The sequence below is a fragment of the Astatotilapia calliptera genome, chromosome 22 (genome assembly GCF_964374335.1).
Source record: "Astatotilapia calliptera chromosome 22, fAstCal68.1, whole genome shotgun sequence".
Lineage (NCBI taxonomy): Eukaryota > Metazoa > Chordata > Actinopteri > Cichliformes > Cichlidae > Astatotilapia > Astatotilapia calliptera.
This window is the reverse complement of record NC_137442.1, coordinates 33,901,831-33,924,770: the sequence shown is the minus strand read 5'-3', so window position 1 is coordinate 33,924,770 and position 22,940 is coordinate 33,901,831. Positions and strand designations below refer to the sequence as shown.

Sequence of the window (22,940 nt, the reverse complement as noted above, 5' to 3'; positions counted from 1 at the left end):
TTTAGGTCTCAGAGCAGATGTGCTGAGACCTGAATCCAAAGTGTATCTCGATCTTTACAGAATGTCAGTCCTCACTTAGACTGTCACATATTGTCAGGCAGTTGTGCAGGAACTCTGCACGTGGAAGATGGTGCGAACATTCGCATTAACAGCAGCCATTCTATTTTCATTGCAGTGGAATCCAGGCTAAAGATATAAGGTATGTAGCTATGGCTCTACAACAACCGTGAATGGTTGCAAGCTGTCTGCTGCATGTCTGTTTGTTGTCTGCCTATATAATGACTTTTACATAGTTATAGACAGCAGCAGTCTGTTTTATGAGAGACTGCTGGTTTCTCAAAAATTGTAGTGGCTCTGATTTTTAAGGAATCTGTTTTGAGCCCCAGCCAGCAGGTGGCCTGGTAATGGATGCTTGGAGGTACCCATTTTATGTTATGGTTTTTCTTCCTGAAGAAGAAAAACCATAACGAAGAAATGTCCTACAGCAGCGGTTCCAACAGTCGGAATGAGCCAATGTGCCTCAAACAGATTCTCTGGTACAAAAGAGAAGAAACAAATAAAATTAGAAAAAGAAAAACAGCAGAATAGCAAAAAAACCCAAACTGTTTGCTTTACTGGTTATGCAGTACAGCAAACTTTATAAACATGCAATGACCAACAAAACGGTCATTGCATGTTTATAAGGAAAACAAAATAGACACAGAATCTCTTCATTTTAGAGCAGAAATTGCGACATCTTATTGTGGTGGAGGTGTTTGTATGTCGTGATCCTAGGAGCTATGTGGTTGGGTCAATTTGCCATGATACGCTTTCCCAATTGTTCCTGGGTGAGGAGACCAATAAAGAGCAATTCAGAAACCATTGGTTTCTTTGCTGTCTAAGCAAAGAAACCAAGGAACAAGTCTACACTTGGGGGGAGGTTTCTGGGCTCTCACCCTGAAGCCAGGCCCGGGGAGTGGCCGCTGGCTGGGCCTTAGCCCGTGGGGCTGGAAACAGCTACATGGAGGTGAAAAAAACATGATCTTAACTGCTCAAAGGGATAGCTGAAGCGCTGACAATGGGGCCAGAGTTGTAATAACCTGGAGTTTTCCTTTTGCTAATCACAGTAACCCTATACTTCATTATATCTACAGAGTGTAACTTGAAAAAATGTCTTACCATGTTTTAGGCAATCACAACCTAAACTGTCCGTCTGCGTTTAAGTTAAGCAGCACACCATGAGCAACACACAGAGTTTAAGAAAGCCTTTCATTTCCTATAAAACTGTGACCTTTTTGGGATCAACAGTACAATTTGACCATATATTCATTATATTTCAGTAACCCTACATTTAAATTAATTTAATTTTGTGTCATTTAGATGAGGTTTGATTTGTTCTCTTCAATATGTTATAAAGTCAGCTATGGCAGCCTACCAGCTCTGTTCCCCATAGTGTGAACTATGGAATATTGCAGTTCAAAGAAACTAGGCGTTGTGAAGAATAGAATTCTCTAAAGTGAAGTCGTATTGAAAGCTGGCTAGATTATAATTTATGTCCCGGGACAGCAATATATCAGGGATGAGGGGGAATCCTGCCTGCATGGCCAGGACATGAGGAGCCAAAGTGAAGGGGACATCCCCGAGGAGATCTGGAAGAGTCGAATGTGCTTCCACTGCTCGAGGTCTCATCGTTGTCCCCGTGTTGTGAGAAGTTGCTGGGAACTTTGTGTCATACTGCGGATCTGGAGTTGAGCAGGACGACTATGAAGAAAAGGAGAGATGTTCCTTGTGAGTGTACAATGTTGAAACCAGTTTTGTGCAACATTCTGCCCGAATTCTGCCCTGAAGTTCAATTTATGTCTTATTCTGCTGGATAAGATTTAGATTACTGGGTTGTGTCAGACATTTGTGTTAATGTGGAGGCTCTGAATAGATGCATCTCACAGTTTTCTGTACAGTGAGACAATGGCGCAAACAGTAATTCACAAACATGCAGTTACAAGTATAATTAGAGTCTAAAGCAAAGTGCCCAATTAGACATAAAGCAGTCAATGCTAAAGTAGTGAGGCTTGGGAAGTAAATGTGAAATGATCAGAAGGCGAGCGATGAGGCTTCTGCTTAAGCTCAGTGTTAAAGGGCTTGAAGAGTGATCGTGGCATGCTGCTCACCTTTGATGCTTGCACTATGACATTTGTTGAGGGCTGTGTGACGTTCATGGTTTGCAGCTTCTGTCTCTGTTCTTCAACTGTCTCGGCTGGAGATCAAACAGGACAGACAGCTTAATGTTTACTAGAAACAAATACTGAAGAAACAAGAAGAAATAAGGCTTCTCACCCAAAAAAAATATATATTCTATTCATTAATAAATATTTATTTACCTCATTTTCAAGATGCATGTGAACATGAAACATCATAATCAGCAAACACAATTAACAGCTATGGTATCAATTATAAAACAAACAAATTAATTAATTAATTAAAAAGTTAAATCATACATTCCCTCGTTCTTGAGTTAACGCGTTCAGAAGATTTTCAGAAAACTGGACCTCTGATTTTGAGGTAACAAATAAGGGAATTCAGAATTTGATGGCAGCAAGAGGTCTTAAAAGTCGGCAAAACTGGGAGACCAGTGTATAGCACAGAGTCACATTACAGGTCAGTAACGTGATTGGTACAAAAAGACCGTCACAGAAAAGTAAAGCTAGACAGAGATCCACCAATCTTCAAAAAACTACAATAAAGAGAAGCCAAAATGAGACAAATATGGCCTCTGTGTCGAGTCCTGTCAGTGCTCTTGCTGTATCGTTTTAAATTAACTAAAGGTTGCTCAGAGAGTTTATATGGAGAGTTTTTCTTTAAAAACCAACAAACAAAAAAGAATTACAGTAGTCCAAACTAGAGGTAAAAATGCATGAACAGGATGATATTGTGCAAATGGAAGAAAGCAGTCCTACAAATTTGTTTAATAAGCAAATTAAAGGACTTATCCTGGTCACAAACTACTCCAAGATGTCTCATAGTGTTACTAGAAGCCAAGGCAATGCAATACCTGGTTAGACACTGTGTTTCTGAGATTTTTTAGGTCTAAATACAATAACCTCAGTTTTATCTGAATTTATAATTAATTATAAATTATATAAATTACTTCTAATTTATAAATTAGAAATCATCCTCTCTTTGTCTTTAAGACATTCATGTAGTGTAACTAATTGGTATATGTCATCTGAATCTGGATCCTTAGCTGGGAGAAACTGGCACTAACAGCAGCATTTCTTTGTTTATCAAATGTGAAGCTGCTTTTCCAAAGGGCCAACTTTGGAAAAGACTGAAATCCCCCTGGCTGCCTTTACTATCAAAGCTGAGGGGATAACAATTTGATGAAAGTGGTCAGAGTGCTAAAACAGAGCTAAGCAGATCATGATTATTCGTAATCAAAGACAAATAAAAAATACAAGTCTGATCAACTTGTTAGTAGAGAAATGTAGTCTGAGTAGAGGAAATGTCTATTCTAGTTGTCTAGATTTTGTGTGTATAGACTTGATCCATCATCAGCCCTTTTTACTCATGTCTGAGTTTGAGATGATAAGAACTGTGTGGCCGACCCATCATTATATTTTGGAACAAGAAAAACAGTGTTAAATGTTGGAAGGGTTAAACACAGAATTATGATGTGAATTATGTGAATTTGCTGAGAGTTAATTATGCTCAGTACTGATCAGCACATAATCAGTTAAATATAAAGATGTTTGAGTTTGGCTAAAATGATGAATAAGAATAAAAGTAAGAAAATAAAATAATGATTTTTTGAGACACGCCTAACTCAGACCTAACTGACAGCCTGTGTAGAAACAGCCTTGAGAGATGTGAGAGTGGCTGTGTGTGTGTGTGTGTGTGTGTGTGTGTGTGTGTGTGTGTGTGTGTGTGTGTGTGTGTGTGTGTGTGTGTGTGTGTGTGTGAGAGAGAGAAAGAGAGTGAATGAGAGCACATACAGGACACAACGCGCTGATTTCTGGATGTCTGACTTTTAAAGTGTGTGATTTAGTGAAAGGGGGATTGTACTCAGTATATTGTGTTGAGTAAATTGTGGTTAACAAACACAGATTTTTAAAGCATTTAGACATAAAGGGAGTATGCTAAAGAACGTGCTAATAAAATCTGAACTGAATGAAATGTGAAGTAAATCTTATTGATATGTGACTGAATGATCAAATGTAATTAAATTTTCCATGTTAACAGAGAACGATAGAGAGAGAGATAAGGTGGGGCTGAAGATTAGTGAATCTTATGTAAACAACTGATGGGTTAAATAGATATTAGAGAGAGAGAGAGAAGGGTGGGGCGAGTGGGGCACATAACAAGTATAAACTGGGATGCCTGGAGGCGTTGGGGGTCAGTCTCCGGAGCCCTGCGTGATGAGCAGTTCAAAGGACTGGATTCCAGAAGTTTACCGTTGGAGATTCCAACAAAGGCGCCAAGGGGAGTTTGTCCACGGTGGACTCACAGATTGCATTTGGCCCTATTTCATCATTATGATCATCATCAGGGTTGGATTATAATTCTGAGAAGGATTTGAACTTCCATCGTTTTCTAAGTGGAAGTTGCAGCTTCTCAAGACTTCCAAGCTGTTACCTGCTTTGTTACCATCTTTGAGAAGATGTGGAATCTATCAAGGAAACCTGGTTTACTGATTATTCCCATTAACACAGAGCAGTGAAGTGGAACACATCTTCAGTGCTGGAAGTGGCCACCACACCACCAACCTCTCTCCCCTCAAAGACAAGAACAAAACATGCATATAACCTTAAAGTGAGTTAATTAAATTAATAGAATTTAAGTGATTTGATTATTTTTTTAATGTTTTTCTTTTTATTATTTTATTGCTCCCGCCCAGCTGCTTTAATAAAAACCTGCAATTAAAGTCTAAACTGTCGACATTCCCTTTTTGACCCTTTGTGGAACAATAAAGGTATAAATCTAAGTATTAATCTATATTAGTCCAAATGCTCTGATTCGCTGCTCAAGCCTTTCCAAGTAATATTTTCCCTTGGGCCTGTTGTATGGGCCTCTAAAACCAACTCAGATTAACAAGTGCCACAAACGACACGGGAGCTGCAATAACAGGTGTTACTTATAAGATCTGACCTGCAAGGCTACTCTGGTTTGTTCATATCAGGCCAAGCAGGGAAGACACTTGGACGTCAAGGGAGTCAGGCTGAGCAAGTGGCCTCAGCCACATTGACTCCAGAAACCTGCACTATCTGGGTACGGATAACAGGATCAGGGATTAGATGTTTTAATGAGACAGCTGGAATCAACTTTCTGTATAGGGGTTTTGTGGGTCTACTGAACAATAGGGGATGACATTTAAAAGAGGAGTGAGTGTCAGGAAGTCCAAAAGGTACCACTTCTGTTTTTTCTCTCTTTTTTTTAAACTAATGGAGTATTAAGAGTTAAAAAGAGCATTGGACTTAAAAATGGATCCTTGGGGGATCCCACAAGTGAGGCGAGCAGGTGTTGAAGAAAACTCAATTAACCTGACAGAAAGCTTCTGTCTGTTAAATAACATCTAAACCATCAAAAGCAGTGACTCAACACAGCTCTCTAGTCTAGAGATTAGGATAACTGTCTCAGCACTTAGGTCTAAAAGCGTGAGAATTGCCCAAGTCGGTAATTAATAAATGACCATTAAAAACTTTTAAAAGTGCTTGTGCTGTGCTATGATGTGGTTTGAAACCAGACTGAAATGTGACACTATTAGCTTTCAGAAAAGCCTAAAGCTAGTGGAAGACAACTTTCTATAGCACCTTAGAGAGAAAGAGCAATTTAGAGATCTATCTAAATTGTGCGTTCTGTGCGTTCACATTTGCAGTTTTGTCTTGTTATACAATATTTAAAATTTTAAAACAACAAACAAAACATTTTTGGAAATATTTGTGGGTGTTTTCTTGTTTGTTTGCTTTTTGTACCACTTGAACAGTGGCCCTCACAAGAGGTGACAGTGCCAGCAGTGGCTCACAACTCATTTAAGTTTGAGACACCAGTCAGTAAAACTGTGTGTAGGCTCTACATAAGAGCAATGCACAACACCACTGGTCTTTTGTCATGCAGTACATGCTACAGGGTATGATGATGGTTGAAAGGAACAAAACACACAACTCCAACCACATTCATCCAGAAATGCATATACTATTATATATTGGACATATATTTATTAGTTTGAATGAATGTAGTCATTCTTGTATTTTGCTTGTTTACATTATTGTATTTGCACAACTCTGTTGCTTGTGAAGCTCGCACACAAGAATTTCACTCACATGTGCTGTACCAGTGTACCTGCACATGTGATGTGACAATAAAAGTGATTTGATTTGATTTGATTTGACATTCTGGAGTTGTGAGTTCATTTTAACATTACAGTGCTTCCTGTCAGAGGTGCATACCTGTATGTGAATGTGCAGATAACCATACATCACTAAGAAAAACTCTTAAAAATTTGTAAAACAAGTTGTAAACTTCAGCTTTATATATAGTTTCATTTTAATATGTTCCTTACCAACAATAACAAATCCTCCATCTACTTCCTTGTCTGGGGTTGACTTCTTTGAGTCCTTACGCAGTCCAAACAAGCTCCACATGATAAACCTGTGTAAAGAAAAACCCAAAAACAGAAGAAGCAATAGGTTAGATGAAGAGCCAGTGCATTATACGTTTCGCATTCATTCATTTTATCATGCTTACTGTCGAGAAAGCATAACAACAGACTGATTCACTCGAAGTTCAAATGTCAGTAAACAGAAACAGCAACCTTCAGGTTGTTATCTGAAGGTTAGTTTTGTAGAAGCTTCAGGGAACCCTTAGGAATGTTCTCAGGTTTTTACATAACTTGAGAAAAGTTTTAGGATTGTGCTTTAGTTTCTTGTGTGGTATGCAAATGCAAGTGATAAATGTAATAATGTCATGAAAAAATATACCCATGTCTTTGAATAACTCAGTTAACTGAGGAGACAGTTTCCCCTTTTTCTTTGTTTGAAATCACTGAATTTGCTACTAGACATTTAAATCTGTAAGTTCTACCACTTCTACCACAGTCAGGTAGTGTACCAATTTTTAGTCTAGAAAAGGGTCTCCCAGCACACCCTCAAAATATGTTTGGATGTGCCAGGTCTGGAATTCCAACATGTGAGTTCACAGGCATTACCTTCAGAACAACAAGGGTAACATTTTAAGGGAAAACTGCTTAAATTTAACTATTTTTGGTGCTGCTAATTTAACAAGTTGATGATTCTGTCATGTGTTCCTTACTTTGTGTGTTTTGGTGCAGCCCTGAAGGTGTACCTATCTGTGACTTTTACCACTGTGAGAGCAGCAGCACAGAATCCTTAATATTTGTTTAAAGATAAATGTCTCTCTGTTGGCACCTATGAATTCCAGCAAACAAATAGCACTACAGAGTACACTATTTGCACTTGTAAAAAAATGTATTCCTCATCCCAGCTTAATGGTCGCCTTCTTTTTTTTTGGCTGCTCCCTCTTTTAGGGATTTTAACAACAGATCATCTGCCCCTATCTCACTCTATACCCAGCATCCTCTGCTGTCACACCCATTCCAATGTTAAGAAACACAATTTTTCTTTTTCATTTAGCCTCTGAAACTGGATTCAAACTGAAAACCTTCAGTTGATCTACCTTTTAGGCTATACCTGTTACTTGTAGCTGTCCACCCTAACACAGCAGGCTTTAAAACTAGCTCTGATCCAAAAAGCAGAATCCATTCTTATTGGAATGCAACCAATATTGTTCTTTTTTTCTACTTTGAAGTCAAATGGTCTGCTATTGAAGAGGTCTGACTATGTATCCCATACATATCAGGTATATCACTGTTTACAGAAGATCTCAAGGAGCCGCGTGACAGGAAGAACACGAGATAGAAATGAGTCCTTCAGCAAGTCATCTAAAAATACTTCCTCATAAAGACATCTACTACACCACACCGTAACTTCGCCACGATATATGCATCCGGTTCTGTCATTCACTTATCGTTCTGCCATGCCTAGATGTTCTGCCACACAGAATATATCTTTCTACCCGCCTTTATATAATATATATAATTTATCAACATCCATTCTTTGACTTGAGCAGCCACACTGTGCTACTAAACCACTGTGTTGTTACACCATAACTATTATAGGCTGACATTTCATGTGATCAGTGCTGTGAATATCTGTTAGTGACAAATAAATTCATTAATAGAAATTACAGAAATATTGCACTTGCATTTGTTCAAAGTTTATGCTGGTTGAACTGCAGCAAACATTTAGAGAAGCAACCAGGAAAATATTAAACAAATATATTAAGAAATGATTTTATGCTGAAGAGTGAGTGCAGGTAACGTATTTCGGTTCTGGATCCCATCTTTGGGCCATTGTTTTGTCTCAATCCAGTTTATTTTTTTCCAGTCATTGTATTGGAACCACAAAAATAAAAATACATTATGCGTAGTGAACCACAGTATATTTCATTCGGTATCTCCAATGTGTGGAATCCCATTTTGAAAGACGCATCTCTTTAACTTCACAGAAGTCTGCTAACGACTTGTGAAATGTGTATTCTGCTGAGATCTCACTACATATTTACAGTCTCGGTGCTCTACAGGACTATTGCCTGATATTATCAAGAATGGAGTTTCGCTAAAAAAAAAACGTTCACAGAACGTCCTTGTTTGTTGAGACTTCACATCTTTGTTCTGAAAACTGACGATAAACGTCAAATCCGTTCTACACATAATTTAGTCAAAGAGAAAGCCAAGGCGAACGACGTTGAATCACTTTAAACAAACGGGCGTATTTAAGGTTTTCATGGGCATATGAATGTAGAAATGCATCACAACTTATTAGTGATACATTTCTTTTAAAGTGACCCTGGTCGCTGTCTACCCTTCGGTCGTGTTTTGAGAGCCCAAACAACAGCCATGGCTCTATAGAAAGTGAAAATGGCACTCTTACTATCGTTACTTGTCGAATTCAGAAAGCCTTAATAAAGTCAGTTCTTGTTCCTTTAGTGTTTACTGCCAGTTATTGGTGCCACTCGTTTACTTCCTGTTCGTGTTACCTTCGCTCAGCATTACAAAAAATATCAGAATATTCTATCATATTTTCGCCCTTTAGGATCACCCGAGTTATTATGACGGTGAATTCACTGACCTTAAAGCGGTCCTTGTCCACGTAGAAATTATCAGTGTTCTTTTTTTGTAAAATTCGTGCTGTCAGCAATATGTAGCGGAATGATTCGTTGTCGTTTCCGCGGAAGAAAATGTTAGAGCACAACGGATATGGCTTGGAAAAATGAGAGGCGCTTGTTTTGTATTCCCCTTTGGCCGTAATTTCAAGTGCCGCGTTTTTTCATGTAATGTGGGTAAGCCGCCCGCCTGAGCTGCGCCTTTGTACTAAAGGTCAGGACTACGCGTTTCCCGCGCTGTGTTGCGCTGTCGAAGGTCCAGGAACGTGAAAGAAGCTAACTGTAAAGATGGCAAGTCTACTGGACGCTTCTAAACCAAGAATAAACTGCTCTATGCTGTCACAGCACATTGGCAGAGGTGTCTGCTTCGTTGGGCGCGTTGAAAAGGTGGGTTTTGGCTGGTGCTAGTTAAATTATTTTTAACAATTATAAATATGGATTAACCTACACCTGCATATATGCACTGGCCCACTCTGTTAACAGCAAGGACATAAAGTATTAGTTTTGCTTTTCTTGACCAGGTTCACCCAACAGGAAAAACGTTCAGTGTGTCTGATGGAGAAGGAAAGAGCGCTACGGTAGAACTGAACGAACCTGTGAGTACTGCCATAATTTATGGCATCAGTTTGCCTACACGTTTCAGGGTGAGCGGTGCTGGTGGTACGAAGTATGTGGTACAACTGGTCTGTGGACCACTCTTGTTTGCTTGTACCGTTGTTGTTGGTCATATTCTCCGCGTAGGAGCTTCGCTCGCCGCCGCATCGTCATCACACAGTCACTTCTATTTATGCCTGCCCGCACAGGGAGTCGCTGCAGTATTCTGAACGACGTGTCGGATAAGCTCAACTATACAGCTGTGACTGTAATTATGAGGGGAGATTTCAGTGTTAATGATCAATTCCTAGATAGATTTCCTCCCGAATACAGCACTCATAACTTTATTCTGTCATAGTTATGTAGTTAGTCACAGTATGTTTCTTTCCGTGGTCAACACTACACATTTAATCAGTGATGGGAATAAGAGCGTGGGGAACATCACAAGCCTGATAACTGCAAGCTTGCCCATATGGAAAAAAAATATATAAATCTTATAAAGTTTGTATCTGTCTTGTGTGAAACTTGTATGAAAAGCATACAAGAGTGAAAACAGATATAAGATCCCTTGAAAAATTATATAATGAAACTTGTATGTTTTGGATACTTACTAAAACAATATATGAAAGTAATGAGAAAGTGGCCACTTTCATGAGTAAATCATAAGTTTTTACTATTTCTTTTCCATATGGGCCTTTATCTTATAGTGGACAGAAATTATATTTTGAAGAGGCAACAATAATTTATGTCCCATCTTATTTGATGCAGAATACCTGATTGTTCTGAATAGTTTGAAATGGTTGTTAGAAAAATGCATTGGCTGCATTTTTAGGTAAATAGCTGCATTTAACTTTGTTGTTTGCAAAAACTGTGCATAGGTTTTTAAAATGTACAATTTCTGTTTGCATTTCAAGTTATGAAAATGATTTGTTAAACAGTAAAAAAACGTAACTCTTCTACTCGGATTTTATGTTTTTAAGTCAGATTTTTAGATTATTGTGCTAATACAGAATGCCAAAATGGAAAAACTAACTGTAAATTCAGACATGTGAGGTTGTGCTGAAAAGAATGATACCAAACAAGTCAAGATAAACAGTTTTTAAAGGTGAAATTTAGAGGTAAATGAAAAGTAGTCAGAAACAGCCAATTATACCCTGGACCCCACAGGGTTAAACTTTTTTTTTTAAAGTAATGCTATAGTTACTTTACCAAGTAATTAGTTACTTTTAGAATATAGTAACTGAGTTACTAATTCACTTACTTTTTTAAAGAAGTAACTATTACTAATTACCTTTGCAAAGTAACTTGCCCAACACTGCATTTAACAAAGAGCATATCAATAAAAAAAAGCAAGAATTCACGAGACAAAATAAAAGAACTGAAATTAAAAAGGGTGCTCTTTTGTGCTTATAACATATAAAAATTGAAACAAACAAACAAATCAGTTAAGATACATCAAGCATATTCGATATATCCGCCCACCCGTAGTTGGTTGCAGTTGATAGACTCACATTAGTTTATGTTAGCTAACTAATAAGAGAACAGTGGAGTCAAGGAGACTAAAACAAAAAACAGTCTACAGGGGTCAGTGTGGGCTGCCCATGGCTGCAACAATGAGTTTTCTGTTAAGAAACCTACTCTAGCAGGGGAAAGAAGTATGTCCTATTTCAGGCAAGAATGAAATTCAATTAGAGCATTAAGGATTACTGGACAAATGAGTACAGACCAAGCCTTGATTGCTAAAGATGTAGCTTTGCTTTATTATATTAATCTGCCTACATCTATATTGTTTTAAAAGTATATTAAAATATAAATAAATTTAACTGAATTGAAAGTCTTGAGCAGAGATTGTTGACTTTCAATAAACACAGGGGGGATTAAAATATTAATGCAAAATGAAGGTGGAGTGTTGGCAAAATGGCTGGTTTAAAATTTCATTCAGAAACTTTCAATAACTATTTGGTTCTTTTCTTAGCTTGAAGAAGAGCTGAGTGGCATTGTGGAGGTCATTGGTATGGTGTCCAGCAAAGGAGTAATAACCACCACCACATACAACATCCTACGAGAGGACAAAGGCATTCCCTTTGGTACGTCTCTCTAGACTGATTGAGTAAAGTTTTGTTCCTGATCTGTGACTCACAGTGTGCTGTGTCTGCTTATCCCACAGATTTGGAGCTGTATAATGAAGCCCTGAAGGTCATTCACGACTTTCCTCAGTACTACCCGTTTGAAGTGGCTGCAAGTGGATGAAGATTGGCTTCATTGTTTTTGTGTCTCATTTTACATGTTGGAGAGAATAGTGTGGTACAAAATATTTGCATTAAAATGAAAACCTTTGTTAATCACATGTCACTGAAGGTTCTTTTTTTATGATAAACTGTAAAATAAGTGGGTAATACTTTATGTACTCACATATAAACAAATTTAAAAGACACAATAGAGTGACAGCAACAGCAGAATTTCATGTCCACAGTGGCACAGACTGGAATTTACAGCACTGACACTTGAATGGGAAGTGTTCAGCTGGCTAATTTTACTCTTGTCAGTTTCAGCTAGTTTCACATTATGTTTAGCTGAGCTTTCAAACCAATCGGAGAGTAGAATGCGTTACACTTCATAATTCATTTGTAATACATTTTCTTGGCAGCACAAGAACTAAGAGTCATAAAAAGGTTAAATGTAGAGACAAAATATAGAAGCTGAATGGCTTAACCAGGGGTCAGCAACCTTTAACACCCAAAGAGCCATTTGGAGCCAGTTTCCACGCAAAAGAAAACACTGGGAGCCGCAAATACTTTTTGACATCTAAAATGAAGATAACACTGTGTATATTGTTTTTTACATTTATGCTTTGTGTGAACAACTAAGGTGTGCTGCTTATGAAATCCATGAAGTGCTACAGAGAAAATGACATTTTATTTATGTAATTAACACATTTTGAACTGAAAGAAATATAACAAAAGGAAAGCTGAACTAAAATGATCCAGCAAACAAAAACTGTTGTGAGCCGCCACCCTTATATCGGCTTTTGGAGCCTTGACCTGACTTTAAAAAAATAATTGAAGAAAAAAACATTCTGCCTAAAAATGTATTTTACCTGGTTAATGTGTGTGGCGGGGCGTGGTCTGCAGCGCCGCTGCAGGGGAGGCGACGCACCTGAGCTGCACCCGCAATCACGCCTCGTCGCCTTAAAGTCTGTGCTCTCTCTGCTGTTGTGTTGGTGTGTGTCGGGCTGTGAGCTGAAAAGCTACAGCCGGCTGTGTGCGTACAGCAACCGTGTGTGAAAAGTGGTCAGTAAAGAGATGCTGAAAAGCGTGTTCATGGAAACATCGTCGGGTCTGCCGTGATATGTTTACAATGGGACTTCTGCTCCTGAACCTCTGCGCACAGCGTCTGCAAATCGGGGCTGTACGAAGTCACTTCATCTTTACGCAGGACTGTAAGCTGTCCTCTGTGAGGCGTGAGCGTGTTTGTTTTTAACATAGTTCACGGTGAAGAACTGCTGCTGACGTAATGTTGATCCGAAGATCCATAACTGGCCTACCTGGGGTTGAAAGTCTCGATAAAGGCACGCCGTTTCGGCTTCCGCGAGTGTGACGCTTATTTTGAGCGATGAAAAAATAATAGAATATAATTTTATTTTTATATTTCAATATCACAATAATCTTCCAGTTTAGAACTACAAGTTAAAAAAAACAGAACTAACATAAATAAAATACAGCCAATTACTTCTAATTTATTTTCCCAAACCACGCGGAACCGCAGTATAAGGACTAAGGAGCCGCAGGTTGCCGACCCCTGGGCTTAACAAACCCAGTTGCTAACAGGAAAAGAAATTGCGTCGAGGTAATTGTATTGGAAAGGAGTGGAATAGCCATTTTAAATGTTTTGCTGCTGCGATACATTTAGTCTCAGTTTTAGCAAAGTTCTGTATTGCTCTACATTCCTTATTACTAAAATTACTGTTGTAACAAATTTCCAAAGCTAGGCTAGGATAAATAAAAATTTTTTTGCCTTCTTTCTACACTCCCCCCCCCCCCCCCCCCCCCCCCCCAACAGCAGCCAAAAACAGTAAACACTTCTGTTATGAGCGTACTTGGCAGCAGAGGACAGTATAATCAGAGAATTTACCCTGAACAGAGAAGTGTTACAGAGGCATGGGCCAAAAGTACCTAAAAATAACGGGTTCTGTTATGTTGAAAAATATTTTTTGGGTGCAACAAATGATGGGAGCATAGAAGCTAAAGTGAAGACCTGTAATATGAACACATATTGGTTGTTTGGTTCCAGAACAACTGTTCTCTGAACAGTTCTAATAATAATGGATTGCATTTATAGTGCTTTTCGAGGCCCTCAAAGCGCTTTACAATTCCACTATTCATTCACTCACATTCACACACTGGTGAAGGCAAACCACAGTCGTAGCCACAGCTGCCCTGGGGCAGACTGACAGAAGCGAGGCTGCCATATCGTGCCATCAGCCCCGATTTGACAGCAAGTAAGATCAGTATTAAAGCAAGTAGGCCAGTTTAAACAGGTAGGTTTTGAGCTGTGACTTAAAAAGGAAATCTATATTTCTATCTATATTTCTATAAGAGTGTACATATATATATATATATATCTCCCCGCTCACCCCTGTGGGCGGTCAATCCTTCAAGCTCAGGTCCTGTACCAGAGACCTGGGAGCTTCAGGGTATATATTTATATATATAAATATATATTTCTTAAGACTGAAGGAAGTGAGTTTCAGAGCCGAGGAGCAGAGTGACGGAAAGCTCTGTTCCCCACAGTGATGACACGAGCAGAAGGAACAACAAGATGAGTGACAGACGAAGATCTGTGAGAGCAGGAAACAGTGGTGATATGAAGCAGATCACAGAGATGAGGGGTAAAGTTATGGATGCACTTACATATGAGATGTAAGATTTTAAAGTTTATCCTTGCTTCTATGGGCAACCAGTGAAGCTATTGAAGAAATGGGATAATATGGTCTCTTAAGGGAGTACGAGTTATGACCCGAGCTGCAGAATTCTGAAGAAGTTGAATTTTATGGAAGGACTTACTGGGGAGACCAAATAAGAGGGAGTTGCAATAATCGATCTGGGAAGTAATAAGACTATGGATGAGGATGGCAGCAGCATGGGGAGTAAGGAAGGGACGAAGTCGGTTAATGTTACGTAAGTGATAGTATGCAGAAAGGATTATGTAATTGATGTGAGACTGAAATGAGAGAGTACTGTCAAGTATGACACCCAAACTCAAACCCGTAAGTATTTGGACAGCGATTCAGATTTTTGTAGTTTTGACAATCAAGTGAAAATTGGTTAAAATGTGGTTGAAAGGTTTAAATGGTGATCACAGGAAGAATGCTAGAAACACGTTTTTCTTCCACTCAGCCTGAGCTCACATCTCTGCAACGGCTCCTCCTCTTTGCTGCGTGTAAACAGACTCCAGCTCCATGTTAAACTGCCAGAGTCATCATCACTGCTGCTGTTGTGTTATTAATGTTTTTGTTTAAAACTGGCAGCTGCTTTCTGTTCACACGCTTTTGGGTCAGGTGGGGGGGGAGGATGCTGGACAGACATGGCACACCCAAATGTATTGTGAGGGTGCTGGGAATGCCTAGCAGAGGCCCCAGTTCAGGAAATCTTCAACTCCCACCTCCGAAAGAAGTTCAACAGGGAGGGAGTGAGGGAGGCTTAGGACATTGAGTCAGAATGGACAATGTTTTGCACCTCCATACCTGTTAATCTACGTCCCTACCCAGACCTATGGGCATATGCTTTGGGTAGTCATCGAAAGAACAAGACTGCGGATACAAGCAGCAGAAATGTTCCTTCACCTGGGGGTGGGTGGCTTCTGGCTGGCTCAGAGTAGAGCTGCTGCACGTCCACGTCAAAAAGAGCCAGTTGGGGTGGGCACCTCCCAGGTGAGGTTTTCCAGGCATGTTCCACCGGGAGGAGGCCCCAGAGACCCAGGACAAACTGGAGTTCCCCTGGGTAAAGTGGAGCAGGTGGCTGGGGACAGGGGGTCTGGATTCTTTGCTTAGGCTGCTCTCCTTGTGACCTGGCTACAGATAAGTGGAAGAAAATGGATGGATGGAATTATTGTTTGTTTGTATTAAATTTGCAATATTGTTTTGGCAACAGTGTATTAATGCAGCTTGATTGTCATTCTTTTTTTCTTGTTTTTTGTTTTTTCCTTTTCTGGAAATGATCATGGGAAGCTGCAATAATGCTCCCCAGGAGCCAGAGGCAGACAGATCCAGGAGATCCGGGTCATCCGCAGCCCCCAGGACTACTGAAAACATAACAGTACATCTCAGCAACAACTGCACATCTAATCCCAGCAGGAAAATGAGGGAGGGCACCCACGGCCAAATTGTGTGAGAGAGATAACAAGGAGCCAACCAGAGCCAGCCGCCCTGGCACAACCTGAGAACAGGGCACTAAGTGCTCAAATAACCAGCCAGCGTCCAGCAGCACCCAAACCACCAGTGGACCTTCGTCCCGGGCAGGGTGTATGAAACAGGGATGCAGGAAGACACCCCCCCCCACGTCACTCATTGTTGAAAGTGATATCTTGAGTGGGTCTGTTGGTGAGTGTGAGTGTATAAAGTGTACTGGATGAGTATGACAGTGTGCTATTAAAGTTGGGAGGGAGGGGTCGTTGACATGAGATGTGTCGCAGTAAATGTGTTGTTTGAGACTTTACTTGTAACTTAACAATAAATACTTTTTATACTGATCGTATCAAATACAGAGTTATGGGAAACTTAAACTTAGTTTCAAAATAATTAAATATGACTCTTGGTTTAAGGTTATTGCTGTTTTAAATTGTGTAACATATAAATAGAAGATTTGAATTAGATAAAATAGTGGTGCTATACATGGTCCAAAACTGGGCTGATTTAACTGCATCATAAGAAGTGTTTTTACTAATTTTTTAAATCATACTTACAGTGTTCATATTGATTAAGTGTTGTACTAGAAGTCTCTTGAGTTCAAAGTTAATAAAATGTAAAATGATTAAGTTGCATTCAATTTGTATCAAGCAAATGTAAAAGTCTTAATGTCTTGATGCATGATCGATCATCCAGTAAATCCCAAAGGTTGATTCTGTTCATCTGGACGTTTTCAGTGGGAGAAACATTTCGTCACTCATCCAAGTGACATCTTCAGAATATTACGTAACTGCAAATTATGTTTTTTTTTATTTAGTTGAACTTCAAACCCATAAATCATGTTATTCCTAGTATTGTGTATTCGCTAAGGGCTAAGTCTGATTTGCTCAATTAAAGACTCAGAATACTAGTGTGCATTGTATAATTATTCATAGGTTTCAGACACATACCCGACGCACTACCCTACCCTAAAGTAATGTTCTTTTCATCTATCCATGGAGGAAAAATTAAGATATGAAGAGAAACTATGAATTTTGGGGACTTGTGATCCATATTCTGGTCTGACAGCTTTATTTAAATCCCTGAAAGTGGCGACTTTTATTTACAGTTTCAGAGTGAAAGCAAAGCAAACTACAAGGTCCACATTTATGGGAACTTTGCAACAGATTTGGGAAGAACTTTCTATTGTAGAAATAATGCCACGTGTGTGTTCAGTTGTTATATCTGCAAGAAGTGGCTACTTTGATGAGTCAAAAGTTCAGAATATATTTTGGTCTATAAATTACATTACTTCTTTTTTGAACTCAAATTGCTTATTGCTTATGCTTTTCATTTCAGAGTGCAATGAGACATTAAAGTGCATAATTTTCAATAAAAACTTAGCAGTAGAGTATGTGTGCATGTGTCCCCAAATTTCAGTTATATGAGAGATTTACAGTTGTGAGGAAGATTTTTACCTTTCTAAAGCCTTTGGTTTGATAATAGAGACACTGAGGACAATCTGATGATATTTACTCAGTGAAAACTCTAACTCCTCTAAATGTATCGCAATCAAGTGAATTTCCAGGTCTTTGAGGCTAAGTTCCTTCAAATCCAGCTGTCAACTGATATTCAACTTTTTTTTTTTTTTTAATCTCTATCAAGAACTGCAGTGGATTGAAGAGGCTGATAGAAAAGCTAAACAGTGACTACAGTGATTTTAATGAGAGTCATTTGGAGGAAACTGAAAAATGATCATGTCTTTTGTATCTCTAGCCAGGAATTCAAAGAGAGACATATTTTGTAAATTGAAGATGGGACCTAAACTACATGTCATAGATGTTTGTAGACATAAAAGCTTAAATGCCCAAAACTGAAATAACAACAAGAAAGTAGTTTCTGGGACTTGATCAAATGAGAATGAATAATGTCTATTTGGACTGCCTATAAAGAAACGCACACAAACAAACAAAAAAATCCTCAAATTACAGAAAGATGATAAGAGTTTTCTCATAGCAGACTTTTCATGATGCAACAAAGAATCAGCCACACTGGCTGCTGATCTTGCTTGCTTCTCTCGTTCATAATCAAACATGAAGTTTTCATTTTGATGAAGTAATTTTTAAAAGTTAAGAGATGAAAATACTTTCCAATAAAAAGGTTTTTCGGCTGAAATAGTCTACTGCACCCAGGAGGGGGCGAAAATGCGCCAGTCATCTACTTTGTTGACTAGACGAAGAAGACCAATTTCCGGACTTCAGTTGAGTAATTGTACTTGGGAATGTTGTGGTCTGGTACTGTGTCCTGTCTGTCGCCGTTTTCCTTTATTTCTTTAACCCTGCCGTGTTAGATACGGTTTCTGTGCACTTGATGGCGGTGTGCGCTCACGTCTCCAGAGTCCGTTCACTTTACAAGAGAATTTTGGTCCTGCACCGCTTCCTGCCCATAGAGCTCCGAGCCCTTGGTGACCAATATGTGAAGGACGAGTTTAGAAGACATAAGAGTGCAGGACCCAAGGAGGTCAAGAGCTTCATGACAGAGTGGGAGGTAAGGCGGGTCACGGCGGTCAAGCCAGCCGCGGCTAGACTTTTGTTGCACTATATTTCAGATATTACGGTACAGGTGCCGACTGTCTTCTTTATCTGCAGATTTTCACCATTTTACTTCATAGTCCAATAGACATTTGGTTATATTTGCAAATAGAATAAATTATCATCCTTATGTTAACGCATTGTTGAAAATAGAGACAGAAAATGACAAAATATGAAATAATTTGTCTTCTCACAGTATTCTACGTGTATTAAAAAAAAAAAAAGTTACCAGAAGGTGCTATAACTATTTCACTTACTCTGGGTGATCTCCTCTCGACCTCTGGTGACTTATGACCTGTGACCTTGAGCTCAAGGATCTCAAGCATAGCAAAAAGTGCATCATGAATATCCGTTACTGCTCAAGAACATTTAAATACATGTCATTTGACTAATATTACTGCTTTTCCTCATTTTCCTACACCACTGGATGCTGTTTTAGCAATGATTTGATGATTAGTAGTTATTTAGTGTGATTTAAATTAGGCCCTAATCCAAAGAAACAATAAAAAATATATGAAACGTTTCTCACTGATTCAAAAAGGAAGACAGGATTTCAGATCATTTGAATATAATTATTCCCAATAAAGATTTTTTCCATTCATGTTAATGCATATATTTCATTTCATGGCAATAAATGAAATCTAGCAGCCACAATGTTTAATAAGTGTGTGGGAGAGCAGATGCTAAATGCTCAAACCTGATGTTTGTTTCCTTCATCCCCAATCTCCCTTGCAGAACTACAAGAACACTCTGCAGACTCAGGTTCTGGAGTCAGCTGGGGAAAGATACAACTCAGTAAAGTTTGGAGACCACTTGTCACAGAAAAAGCTCAATGATTTCCAGGATGAACAGATCAGCCAACTGTATGAACTCATGGTGGAATCCACCAAATCCAAAAGACAGTTTGACATACAAGAGGACAGGAAGTGAAGCTGCAGGCCAGAGAGCAGTGCTTGGACAGAAAGAAGACAAAAACAAACAACATATGACTATGATGAATTTAAACTCGTGAGTGCTTTAGGTAAAGGGTGGTGCTCTAAGGAGTCTTTTAAGAATATTTGATTACGTTAAAATGCTGTGTACTAATTCTGTGTTGCTTTGTGTGACCCTTTTTTGGTGCAAATAAAAGTGATGTCATGCTCCTCCTGAAGTACATTAGCACGCTAGTAATGTAAGCATAATGGTCACTCCACATCCAGCCGTATCACAGTACAGCTGTCCAGTGACCGTTTGCATTTTGCCCTGCATTTCTTCAGCATTTTCTGCCCTTTAAAATCTCTAGACAGCTCTTAATGTCTGCCACGTAAATGTGCTCCAGCATGTTTAGAGTAGGGTCATCTACTCATTGGGGGGGTCAGTGTTTTGGTCCTCAATTGTCCTTGGGCAAAGTACTGAATCCTAAATTCTTCCCAGTTCATCAGAGTCGTGAGTGTGAATGTTAGATTTTTCACAAGTGCTAAAAGGCATAGAGTAAAGTGATGTATTAAAGTCTATTTGTGTGAATATGAAAATGTGGCTTGTAGGATCGAATTCTTTGAGTGCTTAGTAAGACTAGAAAAATGCTATGTAAATATTACTACATTTGCTGTAGCACTATTAATTTAGTTGCACTAGGTTTGTGTTTATCTAAATTGGTAGCTCTAATAGAAACTAAGCAGTTTTCTTGTTTATCTCTTAAATATTTTGAACATCTGTGACACAGCACAGAAAAAGCAACCCAAGGATGTGGACTGAGACAGCCAAGCAGTCAAGACAAGCGTACTTTTTAATCCCAAAAAGTTGATTCTGTTCATCTGGATGTTTTCAGTGGGAGAAATGTTTCCTCACTTATCCAAGTGAATTCTTTAGTCTCAGCTGGCTGCAGGTTTCCACAGCTTTATAAAACATACCTTTGCACAATTACTGAAAGTATCACCACTGGCGAACAATGGGCTGTGAGATGAGTTTTTACTCCAAGTTTCCTCACAGCGTTACTGGAAGCCAAGCCAATGCCATTCAGAGTAAGCATCTGGTTAGATGTTATATTTGTAACATTTTTATGGCAGAGTACAATAACCTCAGTTTTATCTGAATTTTGAAGCAAAAAATTAGAGGCCATCCAGGTCTTTCCTGCATTTTAACTAATTGGTGTATTTTATCTGGCTTCATGAATAGATAAAGTTAGGTGTCACCTGCATAGCACGAAATGTAATTCTATGGCTTCTGATGATGCTGCCTAAGGAAAACATTTATTATGTAAACAGAATTGGTCCTAGCACTGAACCCTGTGGAACTCTATAATTAACATTAGTGTGTGAAGAAGACTCCATTTACATGAACAAATCTATTAGATAGATATGATACAAACCACTGCAGTGCAGTACCTGTAATACCTACAGCATGTTCTAATCGCTCTAATAGGATATTATGGTCGACAGTATCGAACGCTGCACTGAGGTCTAGCAGGACAAGCACAGAGATGAGTCCACTGTCAGAGGCCATAAGAAGATCATTTGTAACCTTCACTAAAGCTGTTTCTGTGCTGTGATGAGCTCTGAAACCTGACTGAAACTCTTCAAATAAGCCTCTGCAGATGATCTGTTAGCTGTTTGACAACTACTCTTTCAAGGATGTTTGATATGAAAGGAAGGTTGGAGATTGGCCTATAATTAGCTAATGGTTAACTGATGGCCTTTTAAGTAATGCTTTAACTGCTGCCAGCTTGAAGACCTGTGGTACATAGCCTATTAATAAAGATAGGTTGATCATATTTAAGATTGAAACATTTGTTAATGGCAGGACTTCTTTGTGCAGTCTTGCAGGAATGGAGTCTAAAGGACACAGTGATGGTTTGGGGCAGGTGTGTCAAACTCAGTTACACACTTTAGGTCGGATATAAATGTATGGGTTGCATTGTTGTATTTTGTCATGTTTCTCAGGTCTTTGTCTGAATTTCTACGAACATTATTGCTAAGGATTGTCTTATTGCATTGGAGTCACACTGGGTTAAATATGTACACTTGGGTTTTAAGGGGTATTTATTATTTTCTTCTTTTTTTTGGGTTGTATGGAAGCCCCAAACGCAATTTCATTGTTCTTGACAATGACAATAAATAAATAAATACTAAATACTAAAAATAAATGTGGCCTGCAGGCCTTGAGTTTGACACATTTGGTTTAGAAGAAGTAATTGCTAATTCAGAAAGATCAATTGAAGACAAGAAGAGTCTAAATAAATGTCAGTAGTATTGAAAGAAGCTCTACATAATATTACGCCTGGGAGATGGCTATGAGAACTTTCTCTAAATGTTAAATACTATTTATCATGCAGCCGTAGAACGAACTCGTTATACACATAAAACAAAATCTATATGTGACTTGGATCTTTACACATACCTAAAAGACAAAATGCAGCAGCAAAATCAGCCGACACACACACAGCAGTAGGCCTCTCTTCATAAGATAACATAAGAACTTTATCCCAAGGGAAATTCTTTTATCATACACGTGCTGAATGCAGCAAGAGAGACAGAGGAATAAGATATACAATATATACAATAAGAATATATTAGTAGTATACAGTAATATACCGTAGGATAGTGCAAAATATAATATCAAATAACTCTAACGAAGTAACTATATGACTATATCCTGAAAAATAAATAGTTATGGGAACAGAATAACTTTGGTATTAATCCTCAGGAAAATCCGCTACAGAGTGAGGAAGAGCTGTACAGTCTTAATGCCACCCGTACGAAGGATTTCCTGTGGTGGTCAGTTCTGCATTTCGGGGCAATGAGTCTTTTGCTGCGTTTGCTCTGATAGTCCATCATGGAGGCATGCATGGGGTGGGAGGGGTTGTCCATGATACAATGATGGCAGTTTTGAATGCTGTTTTTCTCATTCAAAGTAATCAAAAGCACTTTGGGGACCTTTAGCCTTAAGAACTAATACTTAGTAAAGTAAAATACACCAAATGTAAGGAGCTACAGAGAATGTGCCTTACCAGTGTGGAGTCCATGCAATCTGGCTGGGAACCCCCACACATGCAACATGCTTAACAGCAGTGTCCCACTGGAAACAACAGTGACATGTGGACCCTTAGTATTAAAAAAATTCTATTTAAATAGTAAAGTTTGAGAAAGTTCACTGTGACTCACTCAGTACATTATATCTCAGCT

General features: G+C 38.8%; 3 protein-coding genes across 5 annotated transcripts; 2 read left to right on the top strand and 1 right to left on the bottom strand.

Annotated features, from left to right (window-relative positions):
* Window positions 1–343: 343 nt before the first annotated feature.
* Window positions 344–9,312, bottom strand: umad1 (UBAP1-MVB12-associated (UMA) domain containing 1). 3 transcript variants are annotated; one of them, XM_026156596.2, is made up of 5 exons: window positions 9,180–9,312; window positions 6,533–6,621; window positions 2,148–2,233; window positions 1,576–1,740; window positions 344–533 (listed from the first exon to the last, which is right to left on the bottom strand). In XM_026156596.2, exons 2-5 carry the CDS (start codon window positions 6,612–6,614, stop codon window positions 480–482), a joined length of 387 nt encoding a protein of 128 aa, XP_026012381.1. In that variant the 5' UTR covers window positions 6,615–6,621; window positions 9,180–9,312; the 3' UTR covers window positions 344–479. The 3 variants fall into 3 exon arrangements, with proteins under 3 accessions (XP_026012381.1, XP_026012379.1, XP_026012380.1); XM_026156594.2 differs by lacking the exon at window positions 344–533 and having other exon boundaries at window positions 1,198–1,740; XM_026156595.2 differs by lacking the exons at window positions 344–533; window positions 9,180–9,312 and adding an exon at window positions 8,982–9,107 and having other exon boundaries at window positions 1,198–1,740.
* rpa3 (replication protein A3) lies at window positions 9,281–12,149 on the top strand. The gene is made up of 4 exons (XM_026156598.2): window positions 9,281–9,600; window positions 9,735–9,809; window positions 11,783–11,894; window positions 11,975–12,149. The coding sequence occupies exons 1-4, from the start codon at window positions 9,502–9,504 to the stop codon at window positions 12,055–12,057; spliced, it is 369 nt and encodes a 122-aa protein (XP_026012383.1). The 5' UTR covers window positions 9,281–9,501; the 3' UTR covers window positions 12,058–12,149.
* Window positions 12,150–18,400: 6,251 nt separating this feature from the next.
* sdhaf3 (succinate dehydrogenase complex assembly factor 3) lies at window positions 18,401–20,291 on the top strand. The gene is made up of 2 exons (XM_026156273.2): window positions 18,401–18,736; window positions 19,516–20,291. The coding sequence occupies exons 1-2, from the start codon at window positions 18,560–18,562 to the stop codon at window positions 19,708–19,710; spliced, it is 372 nt and encodes a 123-aa protein (XP_026012058.2). The 5' UTR covers window positions 18,401–18,559; the 3' UTR covers window positions 19,711–20,291.
* The last annotated feature ends 2,649 nt before the right edge of the window (window positions 20,292–22,940 follow it).

Coding starts and splice junctions, on each gene's coding strand:
- sdhaf3 (XM_026156273.2), top strand. CDS start 18,560: ATGGCGGTGTGCGCTCACGTCTCCAGAGTCCGTTCACTTTACAAGAGA. Junction 18,737..19,515: donor GCTTCATGACAGAGTGGGAG/GTAAGGCGGGTC, acceptor TCTCCCTTGCAG/AACTACAAGAACACTCTGCA.
- rpa3 (XM_026156598.2), top strand. CDS start 9,502: ATGGCAAGTCTACTGGACGCTTCTAAACCAAGAATAAACTGCTCTATG. Junction 9,810..11,782: donor CGGTAGAACTGAACGAACCT/GTGAGTACTGCC, acceptor TTCTTTTCTTAG/CTTGAAGAAGAGCTGAGTGG. Junction 11,895..11,974: donor GGACAAAGGCATTCCCTTTG/GTACGTCTCTCT, acceptor CTTATCCCACAG/ATTTGGAGCTGTATAATGAA.
- umad1 (XM_026156594.2), bottom strand. CDS start 6,614: ATGTGGAGCTTGTTTGGACTGCGTAAGGACTCAAAGAAGTCAACCCCA. Junction 2,234..6,532: donor TGGAGGATTTGTTATTGTTG/GTAAGGAACATA, acceptor TTTGATCTCCAG/CCGAGACAGTTGAAGAACAG. Junction 1,741..2,147: donor TCATAGTGCAAGCATCAAAG/GTGAGCAGCATG, acceptor TTTTCTTCATAG/TCGTCCTGCTCAACTCCAGA.